General features: G+C 52.9%; 1 protein-coding gene across 1 annotated transcript; it reads left to right on the top strand.

The window, feature by feature from the left end:
- The first annotated feature begins 6636 nt into the window (after positions 1-6636).
- On the top strand, positions 6637-15255 carry CA7 (carbonic anhydrase 7). Its single transcript, XM_045819224.1, has 7 exons — positions 6637-6798; positions 9233-9430; positions 12113-12231; positions 13005-13100; positions 13205-13267; positions 13823-13978; positions 14478-15255. Exons 1-7 carry the CDS (start codon positions 6759-6761, stop codon positions 14598-14600), a joined length of 795 nt encoding a protein of 264 aa, XP_045675180.1. The 5' UTR covers positions 6637-6758; the 3' UTR covers positions 14601-15255.
- The last annotated feature ends 1379 nt before the right edge of the window (positions 15256-16634 follow it).

Below are 16634 nucleotides of genomic sequence, written 5' to 3'. Positions count from 1 at the left end.
TTTACCCGTGTTGCCCATCATCTCATGCTACAAGCCCACTTTGAGGACCTGTTTCAAAGATCCAGGCCCTGCTCCTGGGGAGGTCATAGCCCGGAAAAGGGAGAGGGACAGTAAACAAGTACTTACAAGACAACGAGACGACTCAGCCCTGTTATAGATAGAGGGAAGTGGGGGAGCTGAGAGGTACACAGAGGAACCCCACCCACTCCCCCTCACCAGGAAAGTTTCATGTGGTATGGGCAAGGAAGAATATTTCCAGCAGAAGGAACAGCAGATGTCATCATCTCTGGGACAAATCCTTCCTTGCCTCCTAGCTTCTGGGGGTTTGCTGGTAATCCCTGGCTTACAGCTGCATGCAGCACTTCAACTGCTGCCTCCATGGTCACCCAGCATTCTCCCCTCGTGTTTCTATGTGCTCTTCTCTCTCTCTCTTTTTTTAATCCTCACTTGAGGGTATCTTTTTAATTTTCATTTTAATTTTTTAAATATTTTATTTATTTATTTTTTTTTAGAGAGAGGGGAAGGGAGGAACAGAGAGAGAGAGAAAGAACCATCAAGAGAAACACCAATGGATCGGCTGCCTCTCACACACCCTCAACCAGGGACCAATCCCATAACCTAAGCATGCACCCCAGAGAGGGAATGCAAACCGCCACAACCTTTTGGTTTGTGGGGTGATGCCCAACCCACTGAGCTACACCAGTCAAGGCTATTTTGTTTTGTTTTTTAAATTGATTTTAGAGAGAGAAAAAGGGGGAAAGAGAGAGAGAGAGAAACATCCATTGGTCGCCTTCTGTAGGCTCCCCAGCTAAGGATCAAACCTGCAACCTAGGTATGTGCCCTAAAGAGAAATCGAACCTGTAGCTTTTTGGTGTATGGAACAACACTGCAACTAGCTGAGCCAACAGCCACGGCTGCCCTTTTCTTCTTATAAGAATATCAGTCAAGCCCTGGCTGGCATAGCTCAGTGGATTGAGCATGGGCTGCGAACCAAAGTGTCGCAGGTTCGATTCCCAGTCAGGGTACATGCCTGGGTTGCAGGCCATGACCCCCAGCAACCGCACATTGATGTTTCTCTCCCTCTCTCTCTCTCTCTCTCTCTCTGTCTCTCTCTCTCTCTCTCTCTATCTCCCTCCCTTCCCTCTCTAAAAATAAATAAATAAAATCTTAAAAAAAAAAAAGAATGTCAGTCACATTGGATCAGGGCTCACCCTAGTGACCTCATCTTAACTTGATTACATCTCCAAAAACCCCATTTCTAAATGAGACCACATTTACAAACTGGAGATTAGGACTTCAACAACTTTTGAAGGATACAATTCAACCCATAATGGCATGTAAAAGTGCCTGTGTTAGAGCTGTGGGAATTGATCAGACACAAGCCTTGTCATCTGGGAACTCAGGGCCCATGAGTGAATTTTTCCTATTGTGGAGGACAATGAATCAGATATTACTGGCTTTCAAAGTGTGGTCCTGGACCAGCAGCATCCACATCACTTGGGAACTTGTTAGAAATGCAGATTCTCAGACCCCGTCCCAGACCTACTGAATCAGAAATTCTGATGCACACTCTCAAGACTGAGAACCTCTGATCCAGGCCGGTCTCACACTGAACAGATGGGAAAACTGAACCCCACAACCACATTTCTGAGTACTGACATGCCAGGGAGCCCCTTCAGGTGCATCACCTCAATCTGTGCTCATTCCAGTTCACAGGCAAGAGAACAGAGGTTTGGAGAGGTAAGTAAAATTCCAAAGACTCACAGCTATGAAGAGGTGGTGTGGGGATTAGAAATAAACACTCCAACAGATCAGGCCAGACCCAGCTCTTGTCTGTTTTGCTACCTATCATTGTTGGTCCCAGCTAGTGGAGACCAACCTCCCAGGAAGTTTGGGGCTGGCCCTGCCCTGGAAGAGCTTCTTTTCTTTTAAAGATTGGAGAAGGAGAGTGAGAGAATTATCAATGTGTGGTTGCCTCTCATGAGCCCCATACTAGAGACCTGGCCCACAACCCAGGCATATGCCCTGACTGGGAATCAAACTGGCGACCCTTTGGTTTGCAGCCTGTACTCAATCCACTGAGCTGCACCAGCCAGGGCTGGAAGAGCTTCTAATCCATGGGAAAGCAACCAGGAAAAATCAGTCACAACCCAGGACACTGTCTCGGGCCTCGGCAACTAGCCCTCCCTGCCTGCCCTTGCCCATCCCAGCCCTTCTCACCCTGGTGCACATTGGCCAGTCATTTGCCTCTCTTCCCCACTCCTCCCCTGAGACAGCTGTGGGTCTGTGATGATCACAGCTGTATCACCCATGCCTGGCCCAGCGTTTGGCATCTAATAAATCTTCAGCAAATGTGCATTGAATGAAAGAATACATTTCCAAAACTACTTTGACCATGCTTTCCGCATTTTTAAATGCCTTACTGGCAATCTGTATATCATCTGATATGGTATTTCCACTTCTAGCAGTTTATCCCAAGGAAATCATCAGACACACACAAAGCTGTATAAATATGGATGTTCACTGCAGAGCTATTTACAATAGTGGAAATTGGAAATAACCCAAACACTAAAGGCATTGTGTCAAGTTCTCCAAGGCTAACCAAACAGGAAAATGCTAACCTAATGATGGGGGGGTGAGGGGAAACTGGTCATAAAGTTACACACGTTATTCTGATTGTTTTTTAAGTAATACAAATACATATCAAAAAAGCTGGACAGGATGATCACTAAAACATGAGCAGTGCTGATTCTTGAGTCACATGACCAGTAGTTTAAATGTTCTTTTATAGGCTTTTCTGATTCTTCCCAACTTTCTGCCATGAATAGCCGCCACTACTGGCGGAAAAGGTATATCTGAGGTTTGGATAATTGGAAAAGGTATATCTGAGGTTTTGAATGTGTCCCACAAGGTAAGGAAAGGGGAACGAACAGAGGTCTTAGGGTCTGAGGAGTACATCGCTGGTACCAGGTATCTCAAGGCATCACCTTATCTGACCATATTATCCTATTAGCCCTTAGACTCTCTATTCCCACCTCACAGATGAGAACACAGACTCAGAGCGATGAAGCAACTTTCCCCAGGCCACACAGCCAGTGATGCAGGAAGCCAAGCCCAGGCCCGTCTGAGTCCACAGCCCAGGCTCATTCCATCCTACTGCATGCACACATCCCCACACATACTTGGAGTGAAAAATGTTTTTTTAAAAAACACAAGGAGCTGCCGTTCTGATCTTAGAATTTCCAGGTCATAGGGCTTCTAGCCTGGCCTGTTGGTCCTGTGCATAATATACGACGAACAGCAGGCATGATTCTGTCTGTCGGTACAGCACTGGACATCTGTTTTCTCAACCAATGCTCACAGGGATGCCCATAAAGTGGGTAGTAGGGGAATGAGCCCCTCATCACCTCACAGAGCAAAGACACTGTACCTTCAAGAGCGAAAGTGAGTTCAGGTCAAAGACGCTTGACGAATGGGATGTCATTACACAAGCTGTTCCTGCCCTCTTCCCCAGCCGTTCATCATAACCCTCACATCTCTGTGCTCCGCCTCCTCCAAAAACGGTGAAATTCAGGAGCCACTGATGCCAGTGAGACCAAAGAGTAAATCCAGAGCAGTGAAATCAATTCAGCTTCAAAGACAGCACGCAATTGAGACAGGAGGCGCTTGAATGAGGTCACAAGCTCTTCCAAGTTGACCTGAATGGGCTGCCGGTGCAACTGGGGCTTCACCTGAGACGGTCAGACTCCATTGGCTCCTCTCATCTTCCTGTGTTCCCGGCACTGGGAGAAAATTGCTGAAGACAGGCTGCAGGAAGAAAAGAATCGGATCAACTTTTATTTGATCGTTAGACAGGTAACACAGTTGGCTCTGGAACAATGCTCTGGTTAGGGATGCCAAAAGCCCCCCACCCATGCAATCCAAATTCCACATATAATTTTTTCTTTTAATTCTCACCTGAGGTCACTTTTTCATTGCTTTCAGAGAGAGAGGAAAGGAGAGAAGGGAGAGAAAGAAACACTGATGTGAGAGAGAAGCATCGATTGGTGGCCTCCTGTATGTGCCTGGACCAGGGATCAAAACTGCAAACTAGGTATGTATGTGCCCCAACCAGGAGTCAAACCCACAACCCTTAGGCTGTGGGCCGACACTCCAACAAATTGAGCCACACTGGCCAGAGCAGCATGTGGAATGTTCGACTCCCTGAAAACTGAACTACTAATGGCTTACTGTGGATCACAGCCTTACTGATAGTGTAATCTATTAACACATATTTTGTATGTTATATGTATTACATACTGTATTCTTACAATTAAGTTAGAGAAAAGAAAATGTTACTAATGAAATCATAAGGAAGAGAAAATACATTCACAGTACAGTACTGTATTTATTGGGAAAAAAAAACCCTCATATAAATGGACCTGCGCAGTTCAAAGCTACGTTGTTCAAGAGTCAACTGCACATACTTTTATTTTTCCGAAAGGAGTAGGCAATATAGAGACACCCTTCTGGTCTCCAGTCTCCTCCTTAAAGGCAAAGAGACTCCTTAGCTTCTCTTAACTCCTCCCAGAGCCTTGCATATATATGCAAAGCATATATGTGCAAATGACAATCAAATTTAAAATCTGCTTCCTCTGCCTCCCCATGATTTTAGACATGTTGAATAAGGGACTCAGCAGCTCTGGGTTTTCATCCTTGCTTTGTCACTGTGCACCACAACTGAACTTTTCTGAGCCTTGCTTTCCTCATCTGTAAAATGGGGTGAAAAATCCCTCCCGGGTTGCTGTGCAGATTAAACTGGATACAAAACTATAGAAATAATTCCAATTCTATTTTTAATACTATAAATAAATACAGAAAAGGCCTGGGTCACTGTGAGGCGCAAGTGGGTCAATGAAGTGGACACATTTGGGCCCATCCCCAAGCCCCCAAGGGTGTTGCAACTACCCCAGGAGAAAGTGGCAGGCTCTTCTTCAAGATGAATAGAGGCTGCAGGCCTCATGGAAGCACACCTTTGTCTTCCGGTCTGAAGATGACATTTCTGGCTTGGACACCTGGGGCCTTGACAATGTTTCATTCTGTGACACTTGCTGGTCTTGGGGCCACCCTATCCACGCCCTAGGGTCAAACTTATCCTAAGGGCCCCTTTTAGCTTCTGGGTCAGAGAGGAGCATCAAGGCAGGGCTTAGAAATCACGGGCTGACCTTGAAAGTTATCAATTAATCTCTACCACTCTTCCTGGGGAACTGGGGTTCAAGGGCTAGGGGAGGGAATCTGACTAAGACAGCCACAGGGAGGTAAGGGAGTCAGGAAGACAGAACGGCAGAATCCTGCACAAGATCGGCTAAGAGCAGGATCTGAAACAGTCTCCTCTGGTGAAGGTCAGACCAGCAGACATTCCACAAATGCCCCTTTATCTCCTGCTGGGTACAGGTCCCTTTGTGGGATCATTTCCTGTCCTTCCATCTACCCATCTGTTTGTCTTGCCAGGAGCTCCTGCCGAGGCCTAGCCAGAGACTAGCCTAGCCTTGGCACAAAGCCACATCCTAAGATGAATCAGATTAAGCTGGCCAGAGCCAGTGGGTGGAAGACAAAGGATGTACCAGGGGGAAGGCACAGCAAGAACCAGGGCTAGAGGGTGCAAAAATGTTGGGCTGAGGCCAGCAATGAAGTTGAGTGCAGGGTGAGGGGTCTGAGCTCCTAGCAGGGATCCCAAAAGTCATGGGAAAGTAAGGAAAGGAAGGACAGGGGACTTCACAGAGACAGGCAAAGAGTCTGGGACAGAGGGAGGAAGCAATGAAGAGAAATGAGGCAGCTGGAGGCGGGGCCTCAGACTTGGTTCCAGGGGTTAGCCGGCTGGGGTCTGTGGGCCTGTCTTCACACCACCAGTTAGTGCCAAAACTTCCCTCTCCCCCTTTAAGGCTCTGGCTCTTCCTGGGCCAGGGGTTTGGACTGCTAGTCCTGCCCTTGCCCTCCCCCAAGGCTCCCAGACCCCTGCACCCACAGGAACCACCTGCCTCCAGCCCCAGGGGAAGTGGTCAAGAGCACAGAGCCTGGAGTGAGACAAACTGGGAGTGAATTCTGCACTAGCTGGCTGGCTGACCTCGGGCAGGTCACTTCACCTCTCCAGGCCTCAGTCCCCTACTCTGAAAGAGTGCTAATGGAAGGACCTGCCCCCCCGATGTTACAGGGAAACCGAAAGGTTTAGAGGACAAGAAGGACCCAACCCTGGGCCCAGAGCCTGCCACCACGTCTGGCAAACAGGAGGAGCTCCAGTTCTCAACACAATGGCCAGTGTAATTTGAATTTAAAGGGGACTCTCCAATTCCGGAGGACTCGGGGGCCCAAAACCCACGTTCTCGGTGGTAGGGTTTACTGATCAGGGACAAGCCTGGGGAGGGGAAGGAATGTGGAGCCCTCAGCATGAGCGGTCTCTCGTGTCCCAGAGTCTGCACACGTGCTGGAGGAAAGGAGGGAGAGTCATCCAGCGAAGATAAGAGTGGAGTTGGGGGAGAGGTTCACTTCCCTCTGGCCCCACATCTCCACTTGGGGCTCAACTAGCGGGCGGGCGGGGGCGGTGCCTGGCCGGCCTCCCTCGTCTTGCCGGGGAGGAGGGGGGGCGGGTCTCCCGGGAACTGCTCCTCCCGTCACTGCTCTAAGAGGCTGCTCCGCAGCAGCGAGCGGGGCCCCGAGCTGCAGCCTGAGCCAGCGGAACTGAGCCCAGTCGGCAGATACACGGCCGCGGGGACAGCAGCGGCATGACCGGCCACCACGGCTGGGGCTACGGCCAGAAAGACGGTAGGCACAGATCTTGGCCGGCTGGGATCCTCTGAGGCTCGCGCCCGGCAGGGTTTCGCAGACCGGCAAGTCCCCACTCTCCTGGCCAGATCCGGACCCCGCCTCCCATCCAGCCCCTAGAACCTGGCCCACCTTCCCGGCCCGAGCCCTGGCTCCCCTGCGCCTGGCGCAAAGTCTGCGCTGCGCCCCAACCCGCTCAGCAGCCGGCTGCGCTGTGCCGCCTCCTCCGCGCAGCCTCCGACCGCCGGACTCACACGAACTCGGGCCCCCGCGGCCCGCCCCACAAACACACACTCACCCATCTCTCGTGGGCCCTGTGGGCAGAAGTGGCCTAGAGCAGCGGGGGCGGTTGGGAAAGAGCGCTGCGCGTGGGTGCGGGGTGCGGGATGAGGAGCGTGCACGTCGTGTGTGCAGGAACATCCCGGGAGTCCGGCTCCGCTTTGGCAGGGACTCAGTGTCCCCAGGACAGTGTATCCCTGCGGGGGCTGTTTACGCTTACCTGTTGGCAGGTACGTGAGGGGATGGGCGCATTTGCGTGCGCACGCATGTGTCTGGGTGTCTACATGGAGCAGGGTGTCTGAACACGTCCTAGTGTGAGACGTGGCCCATACCATCCTCCTGATCTGACCCGGAAAGCAGCTCCTCAGTTCTGCTCTCAGTTCCCTTAGGATGCAGAAGAGGGGAGAAGGGGCGGAAGGTGAAAGCCAGAGTGCTTGGGAGCGGGTCTGGGGCAGGTCCATTCCCTCTTGGGGTGTTTCTTACCAAGCTGGTAGGATTGTCTGGGGTAAAGGTTTCCCCCCTTCCCTGAGGCGAACAATGAGACCCAAGATCCAGGCTACCAGTAGACCCATGCAGGGCAGGTGAGGGTGGAGAGAAGGAGGAGTGCTAGTGGGAGGAACACGTCCCATCCCCACTTCTCTGGGGAGAGGCAGTCACTCTGGTGGGGGAGGGGGCGCGGGTGCTGGGCTGCAGTCTGGGGGTTGGGAGGTTGCAATGGGCCAGAGGGAGTTAAGAGAGATGCTATGGCATATCTGCCTCCCTCAGGGACCCCAAGGGCACAGGAGCACCTTCTGGAGGGGCAAACTCCAGACCTAGGCATGCAAAAGCTAGAAAGAGGCATCCAGAAAAAAGCAACAGAGACCACCAGAGATGGAGAGAAAGGCAGAAAAGGGGCAGGTTGACAACCCATAGAGGATTGTCTTCCCACCGGCACCTGCTCCAAGCCTGCTCCTGGGTACCTCCCCAGATTCAGAGTCCCCTAACTTCAGCCTCCTTGCTAGTCCTGCCCACCAGCTCTGAGCACCCAGTATCCTATAAGCCTACCCCATGGCCAGCCAGACCTGGGCAGTCCAGTCTAGGGGCGCAGAGGGGGAGAAGGACAAAGGATAGAGGTGCCAGCAGGCGGCATACTCACAAGACTTCAAAAATAACCCCATGAGTCTGGGACACGATTCTGAGTCATCCACTGGGGACACAGCTCTGTTGGCACCTGCTGTTATTTTCCCAGGAAAACTTAAGAAGCCAAAAAACAGGGAGAAGCACCAGCCGGCAATAGCTCTAAAAATAGGCTGCACCTCAGGATGTTTCCCAGGGAGATGCTGAGCCTCTCATCCGAGGATGGGGCCTCTGGGAGGCAGGTGGTAGGTGCCCGTGGGTGTACACGCAGGTGTGTGTATATGTGTGTGTGTACCTGCATGTGTTTTGCTGTAGTCTCTTAGTGCAGATCTAGGTTTGCAACAGGGGGTCCCTGTGTGAGGGTGCATATGCGTGCGTCAGATATAGTTGACAGGGTGTGTGTGTATGTGTATGTGTTTGTACATGTGAGTGTTATTGGGCCTAGCCACTCACATCCAGTGAGCTCTGATCACTGTGCGCCTGTGTGCACACATGATCATCTCTATGGATCTGTAGGCACATGCCTGGGGAGGACGGCTGGGGGCAGTTCACACATGTGCTATGTTTATATAAGTGCCCGAGTGTATATGTGCACATGCCTGAATGGCCCTCAGTTCCCTCATCTGTGAAATGAGGACCACACTGGTTTCTACTTCACAAGGCAATTGTGAGGAACAAACGCATATCACAGAGACAAAGCCAGGATGATGGGAATTTTTGTTATTCTTATCACAAACAACAACACAAACCTGTCCGAGGTACAGGAAGAGGCCCGATGCCTGATATGGTCAGGGCAGGGGCTTCAGATGCCTGAGGGACCTCCTATCAGCTCTGGGTGGTGAGTTTTCGAGAGGTCATTTCAAAGACAAGGAAGTGGAGGGCAAGTGGAAGATCTGTGATTGGAACTCCAGACCGCACAGCTCCAAAGCAGGGGCAGAGGTCTGAAAGGATACCGGGGAGACCATCCCCCACAGATGCCTTCAGCCTGAGGCCCAGAGATCTGGGATAACCTGAGTCCTTGCCCTCTCCCCACCTACAGGCCCCTCACAGTGGCACAAGCTGTACCCAATTGCCCAGGGATACCGCCAATCACCAATCAATATTGTATCCAGCCAGGCTGTGTACTCGCCCAGCCTGAAGCCACTGGAGCTTTCCTATGAGGCCTGCACATCCATCAGCATTGCCAATAGTGGCCACTCTGTCCAGGTGGACTTCATTGACAGTGATGATCGATCTGGTAAGTGGCCCCTGCAGACCCTGGCGCCCCTCCACCTGGGGTCCTAACTTTGTTTTGGGCAGGCTCAGGAGGGGCAGCATGCTGTGGCGGGGAAAGGAGACTTCACCTCTCACCAATGTGAAGCCACGGCCTGAGCCTCAGTCTCCTTAGGCATGAAACGGGAGCAATAAGACCTTCTTTTCCTCCCTAGGATCATAGAGAGAAAAACTGAAAAGCTGAAGTGATGTTCGTAGTGCTGGCATATAACAGATGCTCCGAAGCTCAAGAAATGCTACTTCTCTCCTTCCCTTCTATTTAGTGCTTTAGGTTGGGTTTGTTTTCACTTCACTCCCTGCCCCATCACTGACCTGCTGTGTGGCCTAAGGCCAAACCCTCCTCTCTGTGTGATGTGGCCAAGCCCAGCAGAGAAAGAAGGGCGCTAAAATGTTCTGTGTGCCAGGCCCCTTGCTAAGGTCACAAGCAGCTCTTTTATTCCTCTCAAGAACCCACCCCTAAGATGGGCAAGCAGAGACTCAGGGAGCCCAAACCAGCCAGTTCTGACTCCAAAGGTCTTTCCAGCCCACATACAACCGCATGATTGCAACGACCTTGGGCCAGAGATCCACCAGCAGGGACGTGTGGCACCCTTTCCAAGGTCTCTTTGCCCTGGGATTTAAGTCCAGGTTCTATTATGATAAATTCCTAGGCAGAGGCCGCAGGAATACTTCTCAGTGAAGCAGTTGTGTCTTTATGACCAAGCCTGTGAAGTGTGAGGTGTGAGGTGTGGGGTGGGACAAGGAGGAAACTGGCTGGAGTTTCTTGTGTAAGAAAGTGTCAGGAACTCTGCCTACCACACCCCACCCCCACCCTACACACGTAATAAAAGCACTCAAGGGAACTTACAGTTCAATTAAAAAATCAAAGGGCAGGGAAGAGGAAGGAAGCCAGATAGGAGTGATTTTAGTTGCTTAGCCCCGAGTTTCCCGGTAGGCTAGGAAAAAAAGGAAACCCCCTTTATTAGTTATAGTTCTTGGGGCAGAAAGGAGAGAATCCAGCAGATCCTCAGAAGAGAGACACAGCTTTCCTGGTACTGAATTCTAAGAAAAGCCTCTCACCCAGAGCTTTGAGGAGGACCATGGGGATCTTGATGACCCTAGATTAGGGCTTATGAAGGAGCGGTTTTTGTGTGGCTGTACCTTCTAAACCCTTCAGAGGGCACTAAGAGTTCAATTCAGATCAGAAGCTCAGTGAAAGGCTACTGCATGGTATGGAGGTGGGAGGCCCAAGGGCGCATGCGTCTGGACCACTGACCCAAGGGCCCACTTTCAGGTCTGCCCTACCAGAATGCCCAGACCAGAGGGGCCAGGAAACCAGTGGGAAGAAGGTGGGCTTGGGAGCCAGATAGTGGGAGCTCGGCTACTCACCAGCTGTGTGACCTTGGGCAGGATACCTACTTTTCTGAGCCTTAGTCCCACATCTGTCCAATAGGGATAACAGTGTATCCCCCGCCCCTCAAGGTCTCTGTGGGGGTTGACACCTATGGGTTCAGAACACATAGTAAGTACACAGTGAATGGCAGTGTGTTTTACAGTCAGGACAAAGGGAGGAGGCCAAGGGAGCGAAGTTCAAGGGTTTAGGGAAGGAGTGCAGAGAGACCATACTCTGGGGTCCCAGGTAGGGCATGCTCAGAAGGGTGGGTCCCCACAGGCTATATCCAGGAGCTCAGCCTGCAGGACAGACAGCAAGGAGGGTTAGGCCTCTGGACTGTCCTGTCTTCCTCCTCTTCCCCCTCCTCCTTCTCAAGGGGCCCACAGCGGGCAAGGCCCTGCCCTGGTCACCCATCCTGAAGAGGCCTAGTGGAACTCTGAGCCCAGGGCCGTCACCTGATCCAGGGGCTCACATTCAGGCCTGGCAGGGGCTCCTTCCACTGCCAGATCCCTTTCAGCTAGAAATTCAATCAGTCCCAGAAGGCCTTATGCTTGGCCCCAGTTCACCAGATATCAGGGTGGGAAAGTCACAAAACCATCACAAGTGGGACCCACCAAAGAGGTCGGGATAGGGGGTGTGCATTGGAGGTACTTAGACCTAGCCACCAGAGTGAGAGCCCTCAGGAGCTGGCCTCTGGACAGCACCAGGTCCTGGGGAGGCAGCATGGCCTGGTGATTCGTGGCTTGGGCTCTGGACAAACAAAAGGAAATGCAGGCTTCTGTCCCAGCTCAGTGCCTTGCTGTGTGACCTTGGGCAATTGCCTCGCCCTCTATGTACTTTGGTTTCCTCCTTTATAAAATAGAGGTAATAGATTCTGTCCCTCATGAGCTACTATGAGGGCTAAACAATATAATCCTCCTGACTACACCCTGAGTCACAGCTCCAGACAGGGGAGGCCTATTGTCAGTGATAATGGATTGCTTAGAGGCAAGGTTCCAGCTTCCGTGCAAAATTGGGTAGGAGTTGGGGGGGAGGGGAGAGTGATGTGTTCTGTCAGTACCAGACTCTCTGCCACCTACAGACTGCTAGGATTTCTGCCCTGGTCCAGCTAAAGGTCCAAAGAACTGAGTGGAGACTGACCCAAGACCAATTAGCCCAACCAATTTTTCAAATGAAAAATGTATCCCCCATCCTGGGCACTGCCCTGATCCTGGCACTGCTGGGCAGTCTGGGCTTTCTCACACCGATTGCTATAAGCCCCACTTCTACCCGCAGTGGTGACTGGGGGCCCCCTGGACGGGCCCTACCGGCTCAAGCAGTTCCATTTCCACTGGGGCAAGATGCACAACGTGGGCTCAGAGCACACGGTGGATGGCAAGTCATTCCCCTGCGAGGTAAGGGCCCTCCTCCACAGGAATGCCTGTACTGCCTGGGGACAGAGTGGGGGAATGGATAGTCAGGGGTTTGGTGGCCGCCTGGTGTGGGGCTCTGGAGTGAGTGAGGAGGAGCACCCAGGGGCCTTTGGGAGAGACATCCTCCACCGACCCCCAGCATAGAGTCTTTCTCCTGAACTTTGCCCACTGCTGTCCTGGTGTCCAGAGGAATTTTCTGAGGACCAAATCCAGCCCCATGCTAACAAGCCTTCAAGGACTGAGCTTAGCATTCAAGGCCCTGCATGAACTGGCCTTGCAGGGCCTCATCATCCCCCAACCTCTCCCCATGCTGCCCCGCAGGTGGTGAATCCCCTGCTGCCCACACCGGGCTCTTTCATACCTCCAGGTATTCCACCTGGAGTTCCTTTCCCCCAGGGTTGCATTTGATAGCCTCCTAATTATTCTTTGGACTTCGTGCAGTGCCATCCTCAGGGAGTGCCACACTGGATGGCCATTAGCTATTTCATAGTTCATGGCAGGCAGGGCCTGAACCAGATTCCTCTTTGGTTCCCTGGGGCTCAGGAAAGGGTTGGGCCCAGAGCAGGGTGGGTGTGATGTGTGCCATTTGAGGGCTCCTGGTGGCCGCTTGGGATACTAGGCCTTGGGAGGTCCGACAGCCCGTCCCTCCTGCAGAGGGGCCTGGAGTCTGCTGGGAGTGAGGGAAGCCTGGCTCTGAGCTCCCGTGGCCCCTGGGAGGTGCTGAGCCCTGGTCTGGCCTATTGTTAAATCTGTAGCTACACCTGGTTCATTGGAACGCCAGGAAGTACAGCACCTTTGGGGAGGCAGCCTCAGCACCTGATGGCCTGGCTGTGGTCGGTGTCTTCTTGGAGGTGAGGGGGCTTTACCCAGGACCGGGAGGGGCACGGGAGGCTTGGTACTGCCCCTGGTTCCAGAACACAGTGGTACTGGGCTCACACTACCCTCTCCCTGACAGATGGGGGATGAGCACCCCAGCATGAACCGCCTGACGGACGCGCTCTACATGGTTCGGTTTAAGGTGAGACCAGGGTCCGTGACCCTGACCCACAGCAGCCTGGAGGGAGCGGGGAAGAGGCTACGGGATGGAGTAGACACATGAACTCTTCCATTCTGGCAGCAAACCCTCACTGAGATGAAGGGCGCAGGGCAGCACCTGCGGTATCCTGCACCTGACTCCTGTTCACCAGGGTCCGTGGCCCCCTGGAGTGCCCAGCGTGCAGACTCGGTGGCCTTGTCTGGTTGTAGGATTGATAAGATACTTGTCCCATTTGTTAATGGTTGTCTGGCAGGCAGCACCACTAAGGGCCACTGAAGGCAAGGGAGAAGCCTTGGTGGCCAAAGAGGTCCTGGTGCTGCAGCTTTTACATACGCACACATAGGTGGATGGGGCCTGGCCCCGGCTGGGAGATGGCATCTAGGATCACAGACATTTGTCCCTAGTTTGCATCAATGAGCCAGGGAGAAGCCTAGATCCTCTGACAGAAATGGGGCAGTGGCGGGGTGGTGGGGGGGCTGCTGGTCTGGTCCTGGCAGGAGGTCCATGCTGGTTCCTGGGTTCCCTACCCTGCTGCAGGGCACCAAGGCCCAGTTCACCTGCTTCAATGCCAAGTGTCTGCTGCCTGCCAGCCGGCACTACTGGACCTACCCAGGCTCCCTGACAACTCCCCCACTAAGTGAGAGTGTCACCTGGATTGTGCTCCGAGAGCCCATCAGCATCTCTGAAAGGCAGGTGAGTCCTCCAGGTAGAGCATCAGGTGGGGGGATATGGCAGTCAGGGTCCACCCCGGGCAGTGTGACTTTCCCAACCAGCAACCCACAGCCTGTGGTCCCACCACTGAGGCTCCTATCTTCTGTGAATAAACATTTAGATCCTTAGATGGGAGTTAGCTTGATTGACAGTCGTGAGGACCCAGGCACAGGCTGGGAGGGGAGATCCCTGGATCCTGGGACCACGCCTACTGTGTTAGAATCTCAATGCTGCATTTTCTGATCCCTTAGCTAGATGGAATTGGAACTGGAACTAGGTGGTGCAGGGTCCAGATTCAGGGGCCCTTTAGTGAGTAAAAAACTGAGGTTGGGGTCCCAGGAGAGAATGAGTTAGAGGGGGCTGGGGACAAGAAGAGGAAGGGGCAGAGGTGACTGGGTGGCATATACCAGATGATGGGTCTGGGATCAGAGGGAACCATAGCACCCCATCCCGCCCTGAGTTTCTCTTCTGCCTCCTCAAGATGGAGAAGTTTCGGAGCCTGCTTTTCACCTCAGAGGACGATGAGAGGATCCACATGGTGAACAACTTCCGGCCACCACAGCCACTGATGGGCCGTTTGGTCAAGGCCTCCTTCCGGGCCTGAGCAGCCCAGCTGCCCGGCCAGCCATTGAGGCGTCACCTTTCCAAGGGCTTCCTCATCAGCAGACACCAAACCATCTGAGGCTCTCTGCCTGGGGGTGCTGTGGTGCCCCCGTCAGCTGGCTTGCTCCTCGGCTACCCTACAGGCTTCTTGATAGGATCCTTGAGTCAGGGAACACCCCTCAGCTGCCCTGGGAACAGGAAGGACAGGAGCTGAGCATGTTCCAAGCCTGGGGCTTCCTCCGCTTTCCAAGATCCAAAGGTCCCTGGGAACCTCCTCTTGTCTTCTTCCCCACTGGCAGTGGCAACAGCCCCACCCTGAGTTCACACTGTGACGGACGAGACTGAGCTCTCTGGGGCAGGCGGTTGGCATTGCCAGGAAGACTCAAGCAATAATTAGAGGTGGGCAGGGCTGCCCTCTTGGCATTACCTCCTCTGCAGGCCTCTGCCATGTACGCACCTTACTGCCAGGCCATTAAAAACAGCACTCAGTCTGCTGGAAGTGACATGGCCTTCTCCCTCCAGCCACCTGCTGCCATGGGCAGGTACTGGCTACAGCTTATGTAGTATCTTGCCTCATCCCCACCCAGCTACCAAAGCCACCTACATGACAATCCATCCATGCAATGACTAATAAATTCATTCATCCTTGCAACAAATACCCCTTGAGTGCCTGTGCTATTTCAAGTCCTGTTCCAGGCATTGGGGAGGCGACGATGGTGCATCAAGCACAGTATGTTGGGAGGGACATGTGTACTCAGCAGGTGTTATGGAGACGACAGGGCAGGGGCTGTGGGGGCAGAGAAAAGGGGGAGCTTAACCTCATCTGGTGAAGTAATTAAATTCCAAGGAAGAGAGAGGAGAATAATATATTTGAAGCTGACAGAAAGCAGATATGCAAGCTCAGAGGAGAAAGCCCAGAGCGTTTGTGGGGCTGGAGCTCTGGGGTGAGGGCCTGAGACTCTATCCCAGGCCTACTGGGGAGTCATAAAGGGTCTGGGTAGAGGAGGGGCAGAGTCAGATGTGCAAAGAGGGGAGATACCTGTGAAGTATGGATGAGTGGGCAGGAATGGACAGCATCAGGGTGGAGGTGGTAGCCCATGGCCAGGAAAGAGACAGGGTGGTGGAGGTGGGAAGCAGGGGGCTGAATGGGAGAGATTTAGGAGATGGAGCTTACAAGGCAGCATTTGGCTATCTGTGAGGGAGAGGGGAATGTGGGGAGTGTCCCTGGGTAGAGAGTGGGGTCTCCAGATGGGCTGGGGACCCTGGGAAGGAGCTGACCAGGGTGGGTGCACAGCATTCGCAGGCCCCTGGAAGGGAGGGTAAGGAAGCAGTGGGATGGTGAGGTCTGAGCTGAGGAGGGAGGTGGAGGGTGGTGGACTGTTTTGGACCATCTTAATTCAGGGTGGTGGGTGAGAGAGGGGGCCCAGGATGGCTGGAGGACAGCTTTGCCCATGCAGGCATTCTTGATCTGATACAGAGGCATTTTCTCTCTACCATGATGGGTGACCATGAGAAGGGTGGTGCCTGGAAGATGGTATTTTTGCTCAGCTTGGGCACAGGTAGCAGTGGGAAAGTAATGCTGATAATGCTGCCTCTGAAGGCAGGCAAAGGGGCTCCGGGGGATGTCTGGATGTTTCATGATCCCAGAATGGTAATTATCGACATTTAACAGATGAGGATGACAAGGCTGGGAGAGGTTAAGTAGGCAAGTGGCAGAGCAGGATTTGAACCTGGAACTATCCAATAACCCTCCTGCTCTATGCCACAGCAACTGGGTCCAAGGGCAGGGTAGGGGGATGGGCACGTTGGTGGTCACATGGAGGTGGTATAATAGGTCCGATGCTGCCGGTCCTGCCAGGGACTTTGGCCAGCCTCTTGCTGGGATGGTGGCACCGCAGTCCTGGCACCACAAAGGACTTGAGAAATGGGAGCTCATTTTGTAGTAATTATCCCAAGCCTGCCAAGAATCTTCACTCCCTAAACCCTTTCCCTTAATTTATTTTTAAATCCAAACTATTTTAAAACCAAAAGTGGC

The sequence above is a fragment of the Phyllostomus hastatus genome, unplaced genomic scaffold (assembly GCF_019186645.2).
Source record: "Phyllostomus hastatus isolate PE091 unplaced genomic scaffold, TTU_PhHast_1.1 phas_scaffold_345, whole genome shotgun sequence".
Taxonomy (NCBI): Eukaryota; Metazoa; Chordata; class Mammalia; order Chiroptera; family Phyllostomidae; genus Phyllostomus; species Phyllostomus hastatus.
Note: the sequence above shows the minus strand (reverse complement) of the source record. Positions and strands in the feature narration are given on the sequence as shown.